Source organism: Notechis scutatus, chromosome 2 (assembly GCF_049901735.1).
Source record: "Notechis scutatus isolate UNSWTSFEM ecotype Mainland chromosome 2, rNotScu1.2, whole genome shotgun sequence".
NCBI lineage: Eukaryota > Metazoa > Chordata > Lepidosauria > Squamata > Elapidae > Notechis > Notechis scutatus.
Window position 1 is genome coordinate 81,133,342 of NC_142010.1, and position 19,645 is coordinate 81,152,986.

Below are 19,645 nucleotides of genomic sequence, written 5' to 3' on the forward strand. Positions count from 1 at the left end.
TCAAACTATATTAATGGAAATCTGGTATAAAAACCAGAAGGTTTCATGAGAACCAGTCAAACAGTTGCAGGTGTAAGTTACATGTGAAGTTTCTTGTTTGCTACAAGCTGGAAAAGTTCTGTGTGTCTGTTTCCTATCTTGAAGAAGTTGCTGGCTTGGGGGTTCAGGTTTTTAAGTAGTGGGTTGAAGGTTTGGTTTGCTTTTTGTAAAATATAACTTATTGGTCACTTCTTGTATCGAAAAAAAAAGTTCCTCTCTGTAAAATTCCCCAAACTAGATGGAAAAATGTACTGTTATTATATTGTGTCACTCAAGGACTGTGAGAATGAAATGCACGTGTTCTTCTTCTGTACTTATATTCTGTTTGCTATATCTCCAATTTAAACTCTCTAAGCATGTCTGCATCTTGTATCTGACAAGAGATTGAGATAGCTAAAGATCTCAAAATGATTATTTGGGACAGGGGGTCCTTTTTACAGAGGTAACCGTAGAAAATCTGAAGAGATGGGTGAAGGACAAAAAATAATTCCTATAGCATTTCAGAGAATACTTATAGAGTGTAAGATATGACTTGTTGTATGTTTATATCAGCTGTTAAGTGAAAATCTATTTCTAGACTCTGATAAAGGCAATGAATGGAATTGGTCGCTAGCATGTAATTATTAATATAGTTATGGAAGAGAATCCTATCCCCAAACTGAGCAGTGCAATTCATCTTAATAGATATTGACAACAAGTACAGTGGTATGTGAATTAAGTGCAAGATAAAATTAGTAAGACTGTCATCATTTTGACTGTGTCCATCAAGTTTTTAATAGTGTTCATTGCTGCCCTTTTTAAAAAAAAACATTGAAAAATTATTTTGTTAATAATTAAATATAATCCACAGCTTGTCTACAAGTAGTCACATATTTCCCAATAAACTTTAATGATCAGATTATTTGTAAAAAAAATCCAAAAAGCATCTGATAGTTGTGTACATGCTCTGACATTGTTAAATGTATTCCATATTCATTGATTACTGAACTTATACCTGGATTTTCATATATTCCAGCGCTGAAGCAGCTGACAATGAAAACAAGTTTAAGATACCAGAAAGCTGATATAATTAAAAGCAACATTAAAATGAGCCATTAAAATAATTAACAGAATTTCTGTAGAATAAGGCGCTTACTTGAAGTTGTTTAAACAAAATCTATTATTGCTTTTAAATATACCAGTAACTAAACATGTTTATGTATACAGTATGCATACTTTGTTTATTAAATCATCTATATCCATTGAATATTCTACTTGCTGATTTTGCATCCTTTATCTATTCACTTTCTTTATAATCATCTGTGTGACTCTTTCCATTTAAATCTTCTTGCTTCCTTTACCTGCAGTTGTTTTTTAGTGTACATTGCCACGAAACATAGAATATTTGGGTATTTCCATTGTTTACTTAGCTGGACAGCTAATTCTTGCTCTTCCCTTACATATGTTATGTATCATTCCTGTGCACAGTTGTTAACTTTTTCCAGATCAAGTTATTATTAGCAAAACCCTTAAAAATCTGGTTGATGTTCAAGACTAGAGGTCTTCAAACTTGACAGCTTTAAGACTTGTGGACTTCAGCTCCCAGAATTCCTCCTCCAGTCGTTAGCTCAGAAATTCTATGAGTTGAAGTTCACAAGTCTTAAACTTGCCAAGTTTGGAGACTCTTGTTCAAGACTGTCAGACGTGCTAAATATATTTTAAATTCTTCATGAAAGTATTTTTTTTGGAGAACATCTTTGGAGAAAACTAGCACAGATGAATACCTCTGATGTCACTTAGATTTTGTCCTCCATCTCTATGCTGAAATAAAATGTTACCAGATTATGTGCAATTAATTCTTGCCCCATTTATTTATCCTTAATATTGTTTTAACACTTATAGTGCTTTTACTGATTTTAGGATTGCATTTTTTAAATTCCTGGATAAGGTTATGCGTTCTATTTTGAAAATAAGAAAGAAGAATCAATTTTATCTTTCTTGGCAGCGGAAATTCTTGAATTGGCTGGAAATGCAGCACGAGATAACAAGAAAGGCCGTGTCACCCCTAGACATATCTTGCTGGCTGTAGCAAACGATGAAGAATTAAATCAGGTGAAAATATATTCCATGGTTTTAGGGGTTTATTTTTCTTTCTTTTTTAAATTCCTGCTTATTCTGTCTAAAAATGTAATTCATAATCTGTTAAATAAGTCAATATTGCTTCAGTTGAATTATATCTTTAGAAAATATATTAGCAGTGGTTAACTCTGAAATTGTCATAGAGTTCCATCACTCAATATGGACCCAACTCATAATTTGGGTATTTCATTATCCTTTTCTTCAGAATCAAAGTTTTAGTTTCTTCAAGTTTTAAAACCCCTCAGAGATACCTTTTTGTTCCACTTCCTTTTAAGCTGTTGAAAGGTGTCACCATAGCCAGTGGTGGTGTATTACCAAATATTCACCCAGAGTTGTTGGCCAAAAAGCGGGGTTCAAAAGGAAAATTGGAAGCAATCATCACTCCACCTCCAGCTAAAAAAGCAAAGTCACCATCACAGAAGAAAACTACAACAAAGAAAGCAAGCACAAAGAAAGTAGCAAGAAAATCTAAGGTATATCTACAATTTTTTTGCCGGTCTTATGCATTTTTGCTCAAAAATATAGTAATTAAGTTGCTAGATGACTAGTAAAATATATCACCAATCTAACATAAAGTAAAAGGCAATTGCACAGAATTATTCTGATTCATAAGAATACCTACAGGTCCCACTGCCAAAGCAGAATCAAGGCCATCATAGAAGACCCCTCACACCCTGTCAATTATCTTTTTGACCTCCTGCTGTCTGGATGTCGTTTTAGGTCAATAAAATCCCATACCACTAGACTAATAAATAGTTTCTTTCCCTGGGCCATCTGAACCACAAATAAACACGAAGTCACTATCTTACTAAGATGTGAAATCTCAATACCCCATTCAGATGTATAATAACATAATCCATCTCTTGTGTATTATACTCGGCTAAGCATTACAGTCAGTGTTGGATGTATATTTTGTGTATATTTGTAGATATTATACTCTCAAATTGCAAATGGAGACATGGGTACTCTGTTTTTCTTCATTTTTAAGTGCTTTGGTTTTATTGTATTGCGAACAGTGGTTGGGGTGCATCTACAGTTTCGTTGTACTTGTACAATGACAATAAAGTTCTTCTAATTCTTCTAATTCTACATTAGATCTAGGTATTTCAAGAGTGTATATGTGAAATATTGACTTTTCAGATACATAGTAATAACAATTCAGCTTCTTTTATAGATTTAGATGTATAGATAGACTATAGGGCTGTGCAGTTACATTTTCAATTCTGATTTATCTGCACATTCATTTTTAGCTATAGAGACCAAAAAGTCAGCTGTTTTTGGTGGTGATATACCAATTACTATTTATTTTTTAACATAAGAAAATAGGTGCTACTCTTTAAAAAAAAAAAAAGATGTAGGAGGGACGACCTGACTTTAGCATTTAAGTTCTAAAAAACAAGATTTTGCTATTTCTTTCCTTTCTGGAATCTGCTCATCCCAGCATATAGTTTCTTTCTTTCTTTCTTTCTTTCTTTCTTTCTTTCTTTCTTTCTTTCTTTCTTTCTTTCTTTCTTTCTTTCTTTCTTTCTTTCTTTCTTTCTTTCTTTCTTTCTTTTTTCTTTCTCTCTCTCTCTCTCTCTCTCTCTCTCTCTCTCCCCCTCCCTCCCTCCCTCCCTCCCTCCCTCCCTCCCTCCCTCTCCCTCTCTTTCTCTCTCTCATATATACAGACACACACATATATTCATACATACATATATACACACGTGTATGTATATTAGTTATGTAATGTTTCTTTAAAATTGGATTTGCTAATAGACTGATTGGTTAACTGATTTATATGTGAAAAGAAACAGGGAGAAGTCAGTAAATCAGCAAGCGCTGACAGCACAACAGAAGGTACCCCAACAGATGGTTTCACTGTCTTATCCACGAAAAGTTTATTTCTTGGGCAAAAGGTAGGTTTGTGCATGTATTCAAAATATTTTTTGTATGTGTGCACGCATGTGTGTTAATTGAACCTGGAGATATATTTCTATGAATATCCTCAAGTTATTTTCAAACATTTATAAATGATATATATTAATCAGCATGCCATCAATTTATAAACTGCAGTGGGTTTTTAAAAAGGCCCCACTCCAAAAGAGAGAAATTTAAACAGACATAAGATTAATAATAAATATGAATGAATACAGTTATGCATACTTGGAACTCGCTTACAATTGGGAATAATGATTAGGGGGTTAATCCAATAGTCTCAGAAAAGACAGGTCTCCAGGGCTAGGCATCCCCAATCCTCAGGCTGTGGTCCAGCACTGGTACACAGTCTGTCAAGGATTGGGCTGCGCAAATGAGTGAAGCCTCATGTACGCAAATGAGGGATCCAGGCAGCATGTGAAACGGTCCACAGAAAAATGCTCTCCATGGAACCAGTCCTTGGCACCCAAAAGGTTGGGGGCAATAGGCATTCAAAAGTGGAAGACATACTGCCTTATATTTATTGAGCAACCCAAGAAGAGACAGATAGGAAGGTAGTCTTCAAGTAGATTATCCTGGCAGATTAGAAGGAGCCAAAGGCTAGGCAGAAAGTTTTTTTAAAAAAAATAGATGAAAATACAGCCATGAAGAAGTAAGGACATGGCATTTATTTTGATATAAAACAGAATGAGAATCTTGTAAAGGATGTTGATAAGCAACAACATTTGGACAAATAATGATTCATAAAACTGAAAAATTTTGGTAGTGATTTAATAGAGATAAAAACCTTAAATTATAATTGTAAGGAAAAGGTTTCAGTAGTCCAGAGTAGCAATAATTTAGCACAACAGAAAGAAAGAGGAAAGTGGGCAAAATCAAGCTTAGAATTAAGGTTATCTTCCTGGAAATAAATTACAAGCATCCATAGAGACAGGAGGGGATTGACATAGTAAGCCAGAGTCACAAATTAATATAAATAGAATAATTTATATTATAAAAGAAATATGCATCAGTTTCTAAAAGAGGTTTGTTGCTATATAGTAAATGATAAGACTGGTAAGGGAGACATTGCAAGAGGATTCTACAGTCACAATCCAAAGAACTTTTACATTGGCTGAAGCCAATCTCAACTCATACACTGTATGATCTAAGGAAAGAAAGAATTTGGGAAAACATTGGAGAGATTGGTGGGTGAGAAAGACATTAAGCAGTTCTTTATACCTGATCTCCCCACTTCCTAGGTTTTTCAAGGCATATGTGGACTTAAAAATTGCTTATTTGAGCATTCACATGTTGCTACATGTTTTTCTTGCAGTTGAAAATTTAAGGCCCATTTTCTCCAACCTGAATTACATCAAGATTAAGTGATTTAAAATAAAGTGTGCTATGTTTGGTTACAAAAATTGTAAACAGATTTCTTCTGGTGTCATAGTGTCACATTTCATTTGCTAATTATATTGCACTGAAATAATAGAGTTTGATATACATACAAGAAACCTCCAGAGAAAATTTTTCACAAAAATAGAGAAGATTGTAAATATGTACAAAAACAATTGTCTTTTAACATGATTTATATGAATATGGCTTCTAATCATATTATTCTACTCTACTGGCATGATGATAATTGAAATTCTTTGTCAAGATACATCCATAAATATTAAGAGATATTTGCTAAAGGTTGAACAATAAATATTGGTTTATAAGTAATGATGTATGGAGAAATAACATATATTCAGATGGAGAATGTTTTTGTACCTAAGAAGGCTTCGCGTATATATTTAGCCATATTTAAAAAATTTAACCCTAAACTTTCCATGACTTATTGCTATTCTAAGTATTATTGTTTGTTATCACAAGCTTTGAATACTGAGCTAAAAATATTTTTATATTATATTTATTATATTATATTATTTATATATTATTATCATATTATTACTTCATTAATCTGTGTGAGGCCAAAAAATATGTTATGTATTGATGGTGGTTAAATGAAAGTGATGCCAAAAGAGTATTATGTGGAGCATTCTTAATCTCAGCCCTCTTAATCCTGTTAATGTCATGGTGTTCTAACCACATTCGTTTCACAAGCTGCTAGTAACATGTGTGGAAGCCTTAAGAAATCTAAGAAATGTATGGCTCTTGGAAAAACTGTAATCTGAAATGGTGGCAGTAGATAATAATAGAAATACCTCTCTTTTTTAAGTTGTTGTATAATTGGAATTATATCATGTGCAGACTGGTTTCAACTAATGTTTATCCATGACATCATCAATCCATATAGCTATCATGTGCTATATAGTATAAATTTATATCAATATTGAAGAGAAAAATGTCTTTTGTGACAGTGGGGGCAGCCTAAGGGACAATATTGCTATCTGCCAAGCTTCCATTCAAAATAACTCCTTTCAACAAGCAGGCAAGTGTTCTGCTGTCTAATGGGGGGAGGGCAGGGAAATGTTTATGTACCCACTGAACATTTCCTTTGAGAAAAGAATTGTTTTGCACAAAATACAATTTGTTGTTTACAAGCTTAAGTGTGCAAAGCCTCCACTAGACATACAACAGGCTAAATACATTTTCTTTTCCTCTGTCTTTTTTATTGAGTCTAAATGTATAATTGGAAATTTATTTTCAAATTAAGATCTTTCTCTTCCTGGATTTGTACAGTAGGCTGTCTTCCAGTATATGCTTATTACTTATGGCATTTTGAAAACAGTGGAATATAAGCAATGGATTGATTCAGGCATAATGTGTGTTGATTTAACTGAAGTTCAGAAAGCAGGAATAGATGACTGGAATGAGCATTTCCATGCTTTCTTTACTTTGGGCAAATCCACTGTAGTATTTTGCCTCTCATTTAGTTACAAATGAAATATTAAAATAATAATTAAAACTATAAGCCAGCCAGAATTTTGTACATATATATATCATCATGAACCCTTCCTTCATTAATATTTCATTTTCTTTTTAGATGAGTCTGGTTTTTTTTCTTCTCCTACCTCTTCCCCAATTTTTATTATTATTTTGGCAATCTTAGTACAAGTTTCAAACAACAGAACATGAAAAAACCCAGAAAATATTAGAAATGAATAAAATAATTTGCCATATCTCTGGTGATGTTTCAGAATGGATATTTATATCATTCATCTTAATACAAAAGTAAAATTTTAGAGTGGAAGTACTACATACAGTCAAACTTTTCAGGGCATCTCTGAATTGTTTATAGGGCAGTCCATCCCATATCTTCCGGGGACTACATCCTATTGGCTTCAACTGAAATTACTCTTGAGTTTTTGGATGCTTTTATTGTTTAACTCAAAACTACCTAGTTGTACTCATTCAACTCTGTCAAAAATTTAAACAAAAATGATCTGTCTACCAATCACAAAAAATAGAACATGAACAATGTGAAGGAAGGCTATTTTCACATCAATTTAAGTGGATGCTATGCATAATTTCAGCTATTATGATCAAGAGATGCCCCTGGGTTGCATGAGCAAGAAGCCCGAAGTTGTTGTAGCAATACCTAGCTTTTGCAGACCCTTCCTCATCTGGCATTACAATTTGTAAACTAAGCCATGTTCTGTCAAATTTTGACTTCCCATATGGAGAATTGTGTTAGTTTCTAGAGTTTGAAACATATTCTGTGTTTGTTTATAAGCAACTTTCTTTATGACCTGCTGTTTATTTTTGCACATTTGCCTTCAGAGATGCTATCCTCATCTATGTTGCAAAGCTTACTTTTACTGCAGCTTCTCTGTAATTTCCCAACTGTCCTGTTGTTATTTCCTACCTCATGCTTTTCTTTTCAGCTGAACCTAATTCACAGTGAAATCAGTAATTTAGCCGGCTTCGAAGTGGAGGCCATTATCAATCCCACCAATGCTGACATTGACCTTAAAGATGATCTAGGTAAATGGGGAATGGGTGGCTATAACTAACAGTCACATGAAAATTATGGAATTTGCAGATTATTTTCATGTAATAAATTTGATATTTTATCGTGCAACTCAGTGCATGTTCCTCAGATACAAATTCCATTTGATTGCAGGGGGACTTAACGCAGGTAAGATAGAGGAGTGCATCTTTAGTACTCAAAATACGTAATAGAAAGACTGTTAATATGTGTAGCATTCTCCAGATACTACTTGCATGAAAATGACTCTCTGAGTAACTCTGAAATCATTTAAATGTTGTTCCATAATAATCAGATGTGACTGTTGGTTCCCTTGGGAATATTTTGCATATAAATTCTGTGAGGACTGAAATAGCGCTTTATATCATCGTTGGCTTCAAACTAAGCAGTTTCTCCATTCTGATTTCAGTTTTCTATTTTCCTTGCTTTAGCTAAAGACAGAAATGGATAGACATAGATAGTTAAGGATGCAGACTTACACGGGAAAAAAACTCCATTGAATACAATGAGAATTGTTTCTGCATACACAGAAGTACTAAAAGTTATGTATTTGATGTTCCTGTACCTTCTTTCATTCTCCCTTTTCTCAGTATACACCTGTACACAGACTCTTAATTTTTTTTGAAATGCTACCATGTATATTAATCTGCAGAACATAGGATTATTATTTTTTTATTATTACATTTGCATACACTGAAGCAATTGGTTAGGATAGATACTATAAGCTCTGGAACCTTCTGGAGTTTTTCCCCTTATCAGCTATGTTATAGCTTTTTTAATGTTAAAATGATCTATGTTAATTATAGTTTTAAGTATCATTTTATCAAAGAGAAGTTACCAGGCACACAGATTTCTTTTTTTATATGAGAACGAGGTAAGAGAGAGAATAGTATTTAATTCCCACATTATATGGAAGTTGATTAAGGTGAAAATAGTACAGTAGTTTGGCTTGATTTAGGTGTTTTATGAATAACTTCTTCAACCACATTTACCATTTTTAATGAGAGATTACATTCTATGATTGGAGCACTCCATTTCAGAATATTGTTCCTAAATCGTTGATATTTGGTGTTTTTTTTTTAAGCCATATCCCATTCATTGCCAAGGACAATCAAGTGCATATTATTGTATATCCTGATCGAAATTATAATGAGGATGTGAAATCGGTGTTAACTACTTAAACAATTTTCTGAAATGCTACCATGTATATTAATCTGCAGAACATAGGGTTAAAATATTTTTTATTCTTATATTTAACTTAAAAATCAACTTAGGAAAGGCATGGTAAAATTAAACACAAATAATTAAAATATAAAAATATCACATTTTGGAACTTAAATTATGAAATTAGCACTTTTTTCTCATTAAAAAGAACAACTACCATGGTGAATTCCATACTATCCTATGTTTCTGTTTATTTAGAAGTTATAGAACAAATATTATGCTGAAATCTCTACATATATTCATTCTTGAATCTTCAGTTCCTTAGTCATAAGTCTACCACTGGGAACTCTAGAGTAAAGGTAACTTATAATCTATTGTTTGCAAATTATTTATGTCCTTCAAAAACCCAGCACTCGGTCATATAGTTTCCTATTAATAGATTCAGAGGGAGAATTTAAGAATTTTGCCTCAGGATAACATGGCCATTGCTTGTTGAGGCCAAAATGAGCCCAAAGGACTATCGCAAAAGGTTATGTTTCATTTCATCCTTTACCTCCATGCCATTCAAGATATCTGCCCCTTTCAATGGGGGTGACATATTCAGTAAATAGTTATAGCATTGCAAGCTGAAAATGCTCCCAGAACCTCTGGGGAGTTAAACTACACATTGATTTCTGTAGGTCTTAATGCATAAATATTCCCAACATGATTAATAAAATCATGTTGGGAATATTTATAAAAATCAAGGAATATTGTAAAGATAGTGTATCAGAATGGAGAAACAGTTGCTTTGTCAGATTTGATGAACCAGATTGGATAGAGTTATCATAATGTTTTTTTAAGATTACATTTTTACAGGTTCTGCAAAACCAAGAAGATGCTAGCTGTTCTTTATATTTCCTTCCTGAAATGCAGTGTCTTTGACCTATTGGTCAAGTACTAAAAGTTATGTATTTGATGTTTCTCTACCTTCTCCTTTCATTCTCCCTTTTCTCAGCCCACACCTGTACACAGGCTCTTAGGTTTTATTGTGATGGTTTATTACACATATTTTGGAGCCCAAAAGGTAGGATAAAGAAGGATGTTGGCATGTACATAAATGTAGATCCTGTTCCGGGTCTTTGACCAACATGGTTGATACACATTTGTTTACCTGTTGTAGTTGCAAGTTGTTCAGGCTGACATTGCCACAATCGACAGTGATGCTGTCGTTCACCCGACAAATTCTGACTTCTACACCGGTGGTGAAGTAGGTAATGGAGAGTTCAGTGCTGCAGACTTTGTGTGTGTATGCATGACCAATCAGCAGCAGCAATCTTGTCCCTGCTCTGCAGAGCTGCATTCTTTTCTCACTTCCAGCAATCCACCTCAATTCCAACGCAAATTTCAAATGGTTAAGTGAAAAAAGCTCTTTGATCAATACAAATCAACCATGACTGATCTTGGGGGGGAAAAAACCTAACCAAGGTTGGACATGGTGGTGCCTAGATGCAAATCCATCTGAAATCCACAATTGTCTACAATAAACTGGCAAGTTCATAATAATAAAAAAGAGTTCTAGAAAAAACACGGCAAGAAAATCCATGTTCTTGTAGTTACTAATAATTAATTTATTAATTTTGGGAGATTTCAATTTTACCTTGATTACATAAACAGTGATTCTGCCTCATTGTGTAGTAAGAAGAGTTGAGTCTCTGAGCATACAACTTAAGAGACTTCCTTGCCCTGAAAACTAGAGCTACACGTGGAACACTTAAGAGAGGCACCATTTAACAGAGGCATTTCACCAAAGTGTAGTTTTTGGAGAGAAATGCTAATTTCACAAGCTTAAATCCAATTTTGATTATTTTATTATGTGACATCAAGTTGGTATGGACTCTTAAAGACCACACATAGGTATTAACCGACACAAATATTAATTCTGTAATGGACCTGTGGGAAGCATGGAATGACAGCCTACCAATATATTATCAAATTAAGGGACTGTCAATATTAAAATAATGATATTTGGGAGACAAGGATTCATAGTATAGCAAATTACAATGATGTAAGACCTCCTTCCTGGAAATACTAGGAACCACTATAAGATCAAGATACAATAACATTAGTTTTTGAATGCCAATAACTAGGAAAAATGTCCAAAACTAAATTGTGTGCAGAATTTCACACGGAATATCATAGATCAGAAACCATATATATTTTAAAGTAATAGTTTGATCCAGTCTACCTTAATAGTTCTTATTTCCATTGAAATTGATGGAAAATTTTACTTATGCAATATGTCCTTTATTTTGACTTGCAGAACCCATAATTTCTAAAAATAGCAAGATGTGCTTCAGTATCAATATTTGATTTGGGAGAGGAAGAGCGGAATTATTTCATTCAGTATAACATATGGTCTTCTAATTGCCTGTGGCTGCTGGAAGAAAGAATAGAAGTGCATACATGCTTAGCTTCAAATGATTAACTTTTATTTCTATAAAGACCTTTCTAACTGCAGTGTATATTGGGGAAATATTTCACAAATTTTATAGACATCTGCTGTTGTCACCATTATGCCAATGCCTGCTTTGACAGCATGAAATAGTGACATTATTCTGTGGGAGTTTCACATATATTTATGCTTGCGTTGAGCCACTCAGCTGAAAGCTGTAGAGCATGATGAAAAGAGAATGACACCCCCCTTCTAATGTAAAATGGAGACAGCATTTCATTCCTTAAATACAAGTTAATGCTTCTGCAATACCATTATATACCCACCAATACTAAAAAAAAAAAAATTATCATAGGTCTTAAAGTCATATGAAAAATGTAACTCCAAGGAAGATTTTTGGAAGATAACTTAAATTTTTTTGTTAGCCCAGCCTTAATTGGCAAACTATGTGTATAAAAATAGCCTTAGGAAATCGATAAAAGCCCTCTCCACATTTCTCCAATCAGCAAGCCTCCCAAGCTTAACAAAATAAAAGTGAAAATATATTTTCTTTAAAATCATTTCAGACTTTCAAAACCGATTTCTGTGAATGTTTGCATTTGGCCATGATAGCATCTTCCCAGGTGTGTTTTCAGTCACCTTTGAGGAACTTACAGGACATAGTTCCTTTATAGCCAGTGTGACCACTTCCTAATTAATGGTCACTGTTCCCAGAAACATTTCTGTCAAGTTTACTGAAACTGAATCAACTTGGGTTGAGTCAGACCATTTCATTTAAAGTTCTGTGCAATGAGTGTCAGCAGCTTCACACATTTCATATCTTTGGCTCTCCCTGTCTTTTCAGATATTAGGAGAAAAGCATGAAAGCTTTTACATGCAAAACATATGCCTTACCATATGACAGCCCTCATTTCTATCTGCTGTTACTACTGCAAAAATAGTTTGAAACTCAAGAACCTGCTTATTATTTATTTATTAATTTTTTATGCTGCCCATTTTACCTGTAAGGTGACTCTGCAGTCAATCTGTTGATCTGGAGTTTCCTACCTGTAGTTCAGCAGTGTAACTCCTGTGGAACTGAGAAGCAGTGCAAACAAACAAAAAGTATCAAGAGCCACAACTTTTGGATTGTGGACTCACAATTGTTTTTAAAATGTGTGAGTCATTTATATTCTTTTCATTCAATAACTTGATTTTGCTGCTCCCAAGGTCAGTTTTCCAGGAACTGAGGACGTGTGGCTTTTATCCATGTTTGGAGAAGAAAACGCTTGGGACCCTCCTTAATGATAGAATGGGTCTTGTGATAAAAGGAAGGCAGAAAAATGCATGTATTAAATCAGTGTTTTTCAAACTTGTCAGTTCAATTCCCAGAATTCCCCAGCCAGCCAAAATAAAACCAATAAAGTTTAGGCTGTGATATCAAGTAATGCATAATAGATTCCCAGTAGTTTTAGATACTTGGTTTCAATACGTACTACCAAGTTAAGTATTTTTCAACGGGCATATAATATGTGGACTTTCATTAGAAATTACAGCCCTCTCCCCTGTATCATTTGAGTGAATTCATTTTGGAAATATTGTACTAAAGTACCAAAAGCCTGACCCTACGCATGTTTACCTGGAAGTAAGCTTTGATGAATTTGGCACAGGTTGCAACCTGAGGCATTGTTCCTACGTATCGTCACAAAATTCTCTTGAAATAAGCCCCGAGTTACTTACTAGGTAAATATGTTTATGATTAGGCTGCAGGGATCAATTTGCAAAGTTACTGCTTTAGTCCAGAATTAATCCAGTGTCACTGTCACTGTTTCTTTGCCTCACTCCTTGTATAATCATGGAACAAATGCAATGTGATTTGGGTGCTTCGTTAGGAATGAACCTTTTCCAGCTACGTTCTATTTCCTCTGTATTAAAGTAAAGCTGCAAAATAAGATCTAAACCAGTTCATGGTGGACTGCCTTTGCGCAAACCTCAGCCCGTAATGGAAATGATGCAGCTCCCTTCCTAACTCGAGCAGCATTTGTTACACTTCCGTAGCTGTAGTGAAGCAATTCAGTGGAGGGAAGTGGGTACCCTAGAGAATCTCCTTATTTCTGAGGCTCTTCCTCTTGGTTAAAGGTGGTTCAACAAGCCGGGCAGTTGTCAAGTAAAGCAGCCAGTTGCACTCACAAGACTGTTACACTCCCGGGGGCCACCTGTTGGGGTCAGGGATGAAGATGAGGTGAGTTTCAAGTTCTTATTATGGCAACTTTGTCTTTAAAGCAGTCTGTAACAGAAAGGGGGGCCTTGCCCTCCATGGGAAAGCGTTGGTACAACAGTCAAGTCTCATTGCATTACCCGTTCTCCGGAAGGCATGTCTACCGGTGGTTCTATGGAAGCAGCAGCATGATACGTCGCTGCCCTGCTGGTTGGCATTGCAAATTGTATTGGGATAAATCCCGTGGGAGGGTGAATTTTTACAAAGATGGCGATCAAGAGGGAATTGTTACTTATGGACCAGTCCTCAAAGGTTTAGATCTTACTTTGCAGTCCCCCACCCCCATTTTTTTGCTCAGAGAAATCTGTGATGTGTAGCCACCTGAAGTGATAAATGCTCTGTTGGATGTGGAACAGTCACCACTCTGTTCTTGCACAGGGAGCACATTGGAGAAGCGGGGTGGAAAAGAATTCCTGGAGGCTGTTGTTGAAGTTCGCAAAAAGAACGGGCCATTGGACACGGCAGGAGGTGCATTTTAAATTCTTGGGAAATGGGGAACATTATATCCTTGTGTACCATAGGTGGTAGTTCAATTTAACTTGGATTCTTTTAATTAACCAGAATGTCCTCAGCATGTCATCGACAAGGATTGTGTCAAAAAGGCCTTTGGACCTGGGTTTATAAGAAGGCATTAACACTACATTGAAAATAATAAAACAAGAGAAATGGGAAAAAGAAAATAGACTACATTCAATTTCAAATCACTACTAGCATATGCACTAATTCAAACTGCTATATTTGTAAAAAAAATTAAAAAAATTAGAGGCATATAGTCCTATGCAAGTCAACTGCATGTGGAAGTGTGAGCATTGAAGGAGTATAGAATCCAAGGTATTCAAAAATTACCTAAGTAGAGCTTACTTACATAGTATTATCTATATATTAATGGTAAGCATTATATCATTTGAGGGGAAAATCTGTGTGAATTTGTATTGAATTTGTATTTCACAATTGACCTAACTCATGTGAATACAACCAAAGAGTGTAAGTATGTAGAGTACAGGGCATGTTTGCCCCTCCCGCCCAAATCAAATTATAGTTTAATGTTATGTCCAAATTTACCACCCAGCATAAATACAATCATATTCATTGTGCAGTATAGGTGATCCACTGGAGTAAAAAACTATATGTATCCTTCATTGCTGAATTATACTATCCCAATAGTATTTTCCAAAATGTTAAATACACTCTTATTTTTTTCCTCAACCAGCTGTTGTCAGTTCAGGACATGGATTGCCTGCAAAATTTGTCATCCACTGCAATAGCCCCAGTTGGGGTTCAGACAAATGTGAGGAATTGTTGGAAAAGACAGTGAAAAACTGCTTAGCACTGGCAGATGAAAAGAAGCTGAAGTCAATTGCATTTCCTTCCATTGGAAGTGGCAGGTAAACCTGGAATTCATCCAGTTTGTACCAAGTCTATATTCATACAACATGCTAGGCAATAAACTGATTGTTTTTTTGTGGCTTGGCAAAATTGTGGTTTATAAGGCAAGGATTGTGTTTTAGCATGATAAATTACTTACACTATAAAATTCAGCAAACCATGATTTAGTATCAATATGATCCCTGGAGTTCTGATTGCTTCTGATTGCTAACCACTATGGAATATATTAAGCCACCATTTCCTTCTGTTGATTTAAGATGAAGTCCTTACAGTTTCCAAACTAAATGATACTTTTCTTTTCTATAAAACCCAAATCCATACAAGTGTGCCATAGCTATGATGATCCATTATAGTAGCTTCTGTATCTCAATAAATGCTACGTTGCAAAATGATTAAATCCTTGCAGTTTATATATTACAGCTTACTATACACTACTCTTTAATGTTGGCTTCGCCGTGCTTTTGAACGGCCCCTTAGTGAGACAAATAATTAAGCTGGGTGACTCAGCAGTGCCCTCTTTGTCTTTGGCAGTGCAAACAATAATGATGCCATTCATTTCTGTCCACAATCTCTAGTGAGGTCAGACCTATCACCTTGGTAACATTTTAGCCATGACTAGAATTTTAGGAAATGGTGCAGTTAAAAGAGCCAATATTATGAAAAACATTTTTTCAGATAAAATATCTATAAAACAATATTATATTGCTTCCTTGATGAATGGAATTAATTCTCTCTCACCCTCTCTCTCTCTCTCTCTCCCCCCCCCATGAAAAAAATGTTTACTGTTCGATAAAGTTCTCTTGTGTGGGGCTGTGTATGTTTATAGAGGGAAGGTTAATAGTATTGAATCGGATTGATATTCCAAGTGAAAATGTGTTCCTTTAAAGAATAGCAGACTCATCTTGTCAGTTCAGTTCAATAAATCTGAAGAAGAGTAAATAAAAATCTTAAAACATAAAAATGTTTTTTAAGAGCAGCATTTTCTCTCAGTCCCAACACATGTACACAGCTGTTCCAGGACAGGCATCTGTCAACCAGACATTACTCGTTAAATCTGTATAAACAGTTCTGTCCAATTTTATGGATAAAACATGAATTTACATGGGGTGATTCATTATAAGTGTGTGTATTTCAAGAAAAGAGGGAAAGGGGGAGGAGGCACAATGGGCAATCTATAATCGTTATGCCAGATGTTCTGCAATGTCTAATTTCAACAAAACCAAATTTGTAGAATGGCATTTTAAAAGTTCAAAGTTCTATATACTCTTCTCTAAAGCAATAAGTACCGTTGTTTAAATGTAGACTTCAGAGCATATCTTCAAAGTCCTTTAAAGCTTGCCTTTTCATCTATTCATGTTGGAACTGCTCAAGAATCTCCTTTCTCCACTGCTTGTTCCTTGGGATTTGCAATCACTCAGGAAGTTAGGGATTCCCTGAAAAGCGCACCAACGTGCCTACCGTCCCTGTCCTATTGTTTCTTTTTATTTTTCTTATATGTAACCATTTCATGTATTCATAATTATGTCTATACTTATACCTGTAATCTTATAATTGCTTGACAAAATAGATAGATAGATAGATAGATAGATAGATAAATAGATAAATAAATAAATGAAATATGCAAAAACTTGCATGAGTTGTTTCCAACCATAAGTTCACCATTACTGTAGCATAATGGTACATAACATTTTTAGACCAAGGGGATAAGAACATACTGTTGACTCTGCAACCCCCAAATAAATCCAGCAAAAAAAAAAATTGTTTCCAATTAATGCACATGACATTAAATACCGTTAATTAAAATTTAGTTTAGAATATTTCCCCTTCTGTCACATTAAAGATTACCATTTATTGAGAACATTTGGAGAAGGTTTGAAAGGGGGGTTGACCATAAATTTCTAGAAATCCACTGATTATATTTTGCTGCCTAAGTAGAATTGAGCCCAGCTTTTCCAAGCTTTTCCATAGCTTATGTTTGATTATTCTCAATGGCTGCTTTACAAGCCATGTGGTTTAAGAAGCCACACTACAAAGAGAAGATAGAAAGAAAAAGGCTGCCATTTGTATTTGTCTCTACTCTTCAGATAAGTGAAAAAAGAACCAGGGTCTGCCTCATTTCCTATTGAATCTAACCCGTATATTCTTCCTTCAAGCTTCTGCAAGATGCACAGCACATGTCTGTATAATATATAATATAGTATATATGTCTACTCAGAGATTTCAGTGGACGTACTCCCAAACATGCAGTTACCCGAATTCATTATAAACGTCATTATAAAATTAATTAATAGGACCTTTGGTATTAGAAAACTACTTTTTGTTACAAGCCTCATGAGGATTTTGCCACATTTTTGAAACGTAATGAGATTCCTATGCCACTTTCAACTTTTATTAAACAAATTGTAATTATCTTTTGTCTCCCAAATTTTTTGAATAGGAATGGTTTCCCAAAGCAGACTGCTGCTCAGCTGATCCTGAAAGCCATTTCCAGCTATTTTGTATCAACGATGTCCTCTTCAATCAAGACAGTCTATTTTGTTCTCTTTGATAGTGAGAGTATAGGGATTTATGTGCAAGAAATGGCCAAGTTAGATGTCAACTAAGTCTAGAAAGCAAATGATACTTGCCTCTTTACCCAGCCCCTCTCCTTAAATTCCTCATTGTAAAACAGATAGCCCCTTATTTTAAATTTCATTCATCTAGGAAATAAAGATGGGCTTTTTTTTTTACTTTTAAAAATGTTTTATGTTGGCACTGATAGTTGACATTACTGCTGTTTAATGCACTGTATTCCAGGCATTATCTGAAGTTAGTGTAATCTAGGAGATTTTATAGTTTTATTTTAATGAATTATGGATTGATTGGAAAGTTGTTAGCAGTACATAGTCTTTTATTTGTGAAAGAAACCGGCAGATCCTATTTTGTAACAGTGTTGTGGTGTTCTTATCAGGTGGCATTCCTTTCTCATCTCTTTAAAGAAGGAAAAAATGCTACATATCTAATTTGTGTTTATTTCATGTCTTAATGATGAATCCAAGGAGAAAAGTACCCGTTGCCCTTAATTATATTTGCAATTTGGAACTTGTGTGGATTGATTTAGTAAAATGTTTGAAATGGTCTTGGTGTCGTCTGAATTAATGATTTGTAAATCTTAGATAAAAATGGTAGGGGACTCAATGACTCAGCAGTTAAAGACCCTGAGCTTGTCAGCTGGAAAGCTGACAGCCCAGGTTTGAGACCCGAGCACCACATGATGGAGTGAGCTCCCATTACTTGCCCCAGCTCCTGCCCACCTAGCAGTTGGAAAGCATGCAAATGCAGGTAGATAAATAGGTATCACTTTGGTGGGAAGGTAACAGCATTCTGTGCTCCTCAGAGTATAGACATGCTGGCCACATGACCATGGAAATGTCTTCAGCCAAAGATGGCTGGCTCCCTCAGCTAAGAAACCAAAATGTGCAATGCCCCCTAGAGTCAGACAGAACTGGATAGGAGAAACTACCCTTATCTTTAGCTGTCCATTTGGATGTTACCAAACAATGACTGATAACTTATATTTCAGTGAAATATGCATATTAATTCTCATAGCTTATGATGGAGAATGGAGGTTTGTGCTGAGTGATCACATTTTCAACCCTGCCAGGATAATGCATGTGTGACACGTAGAAAGGGGCAAATGTTTTGATCATGTGGTTATGGCCATCATCTTGATTTCTTTCTTTCTCTCTCTCTTACAGACACACATACACATACAAAGTGAGACCACTTTTCCTCTGTTCTTTTTTTTTTCTGTCTGTTGCTTCCAGTGAGAGTCCTTAGCCTAGTGGAATTCTAAAAGAAGAGCCCGTTAGATGAGATCCTGTTTCTGAGAAAAAGCAGAATAATTTAGATAAAGTGTTCATCTAATCAAGAATCTTTCTTCCAGGATGATCGCCCAATTGATTCTGGGATGTCCACTGCAGAATCAGTAAACAGTGTTAGGTGTCATGCAAGAATATCTAGTTCAATTCTTCTTTCCTATTCATGCAATAATTCTCCATGGCTTTTCAAATTTTACACTTGAAATAGTGGTACCCTGTTATTGTTTGTCTTTAAGATTGGATATTCTCACAAATAAAGCCTTTGTTTTTATTATTACAAAATTATAGCCTATTCATAATGTTTTCAATGTTAACACTATATCAGCAATTGAAGCCTTTGGGAGTCAGTTGGCCTGAACTTATTTGACTCTCGCATACTCCAATATTCAGCAAACTCAATAAAAACAATATAGAATGGAACCCAGCCTTTCCACGTGCCTAACTAAAGCTCTTGTTCAAGTCAGTGGAGCTGCTTAAAAACTGGATCCAGCCCATAGATCAGAACTGGAGATTTATGGCTCGCAATAACCTTTAGGCAGCTTAATGATAGGCTTAAT

The 19,645-nt window shown here is 35.0% G+C and overlaps 1 protein-coding gene across 3 annotated transcripts in view; it reads left to right on the plus strand.

Annotated features, from left to right (window-relative positions):
* MACROH2A1 (macroH2A.1 histone) overlaps positions 1 to 18,346 on the plus strand; it is a 38,087-nt gene extending 19,741 nt beyond the window's left edge. For 2 of the 3 annotated variants that reach the window (XM_026687029.2, XM_087955281.1), the window contains exons 3-9: positions 2,024 to 2,130; positions 2,433 to 2,630; positions 3,945 to 4,052; positions 10,314 to 10,404; positions 14,221 to 14,310; positions 15,053 to 15,227; positions 17,666 to 18,346. In XM_026687029.2, coding sequence (XP_026542814.1) covers positions 2,024 to 2,130; positions 2,433 to 2,630; positions 3,945 to 4,052; positions 10,314 to 10,404; positions 14,221 to 14,310; positions 15,053 to 15,227; positions 17,666 to 17,831 — 935 coding nt within the window. In that variant the 3' untranslated portion in view covers positions 17,832 to 18,346. Of the gene's footprint in view, positions 1 to 2,023; positions 2,131 to 2,432; positions 2,631 to 3,944; positions 4,053 to 7,883; positions 7,984 to 10,313; positions 10,405 to 14,220; positions 14,311 to 15,052; positions 15,228 to 17,665 lie in introns of all 3 variants that reach the window. The other variant, XM_026687064.2, reaches the window with a different exon arrangement.
* Positions 18,347 to 19,645: the final 1,299 nt, after the last annotated feature.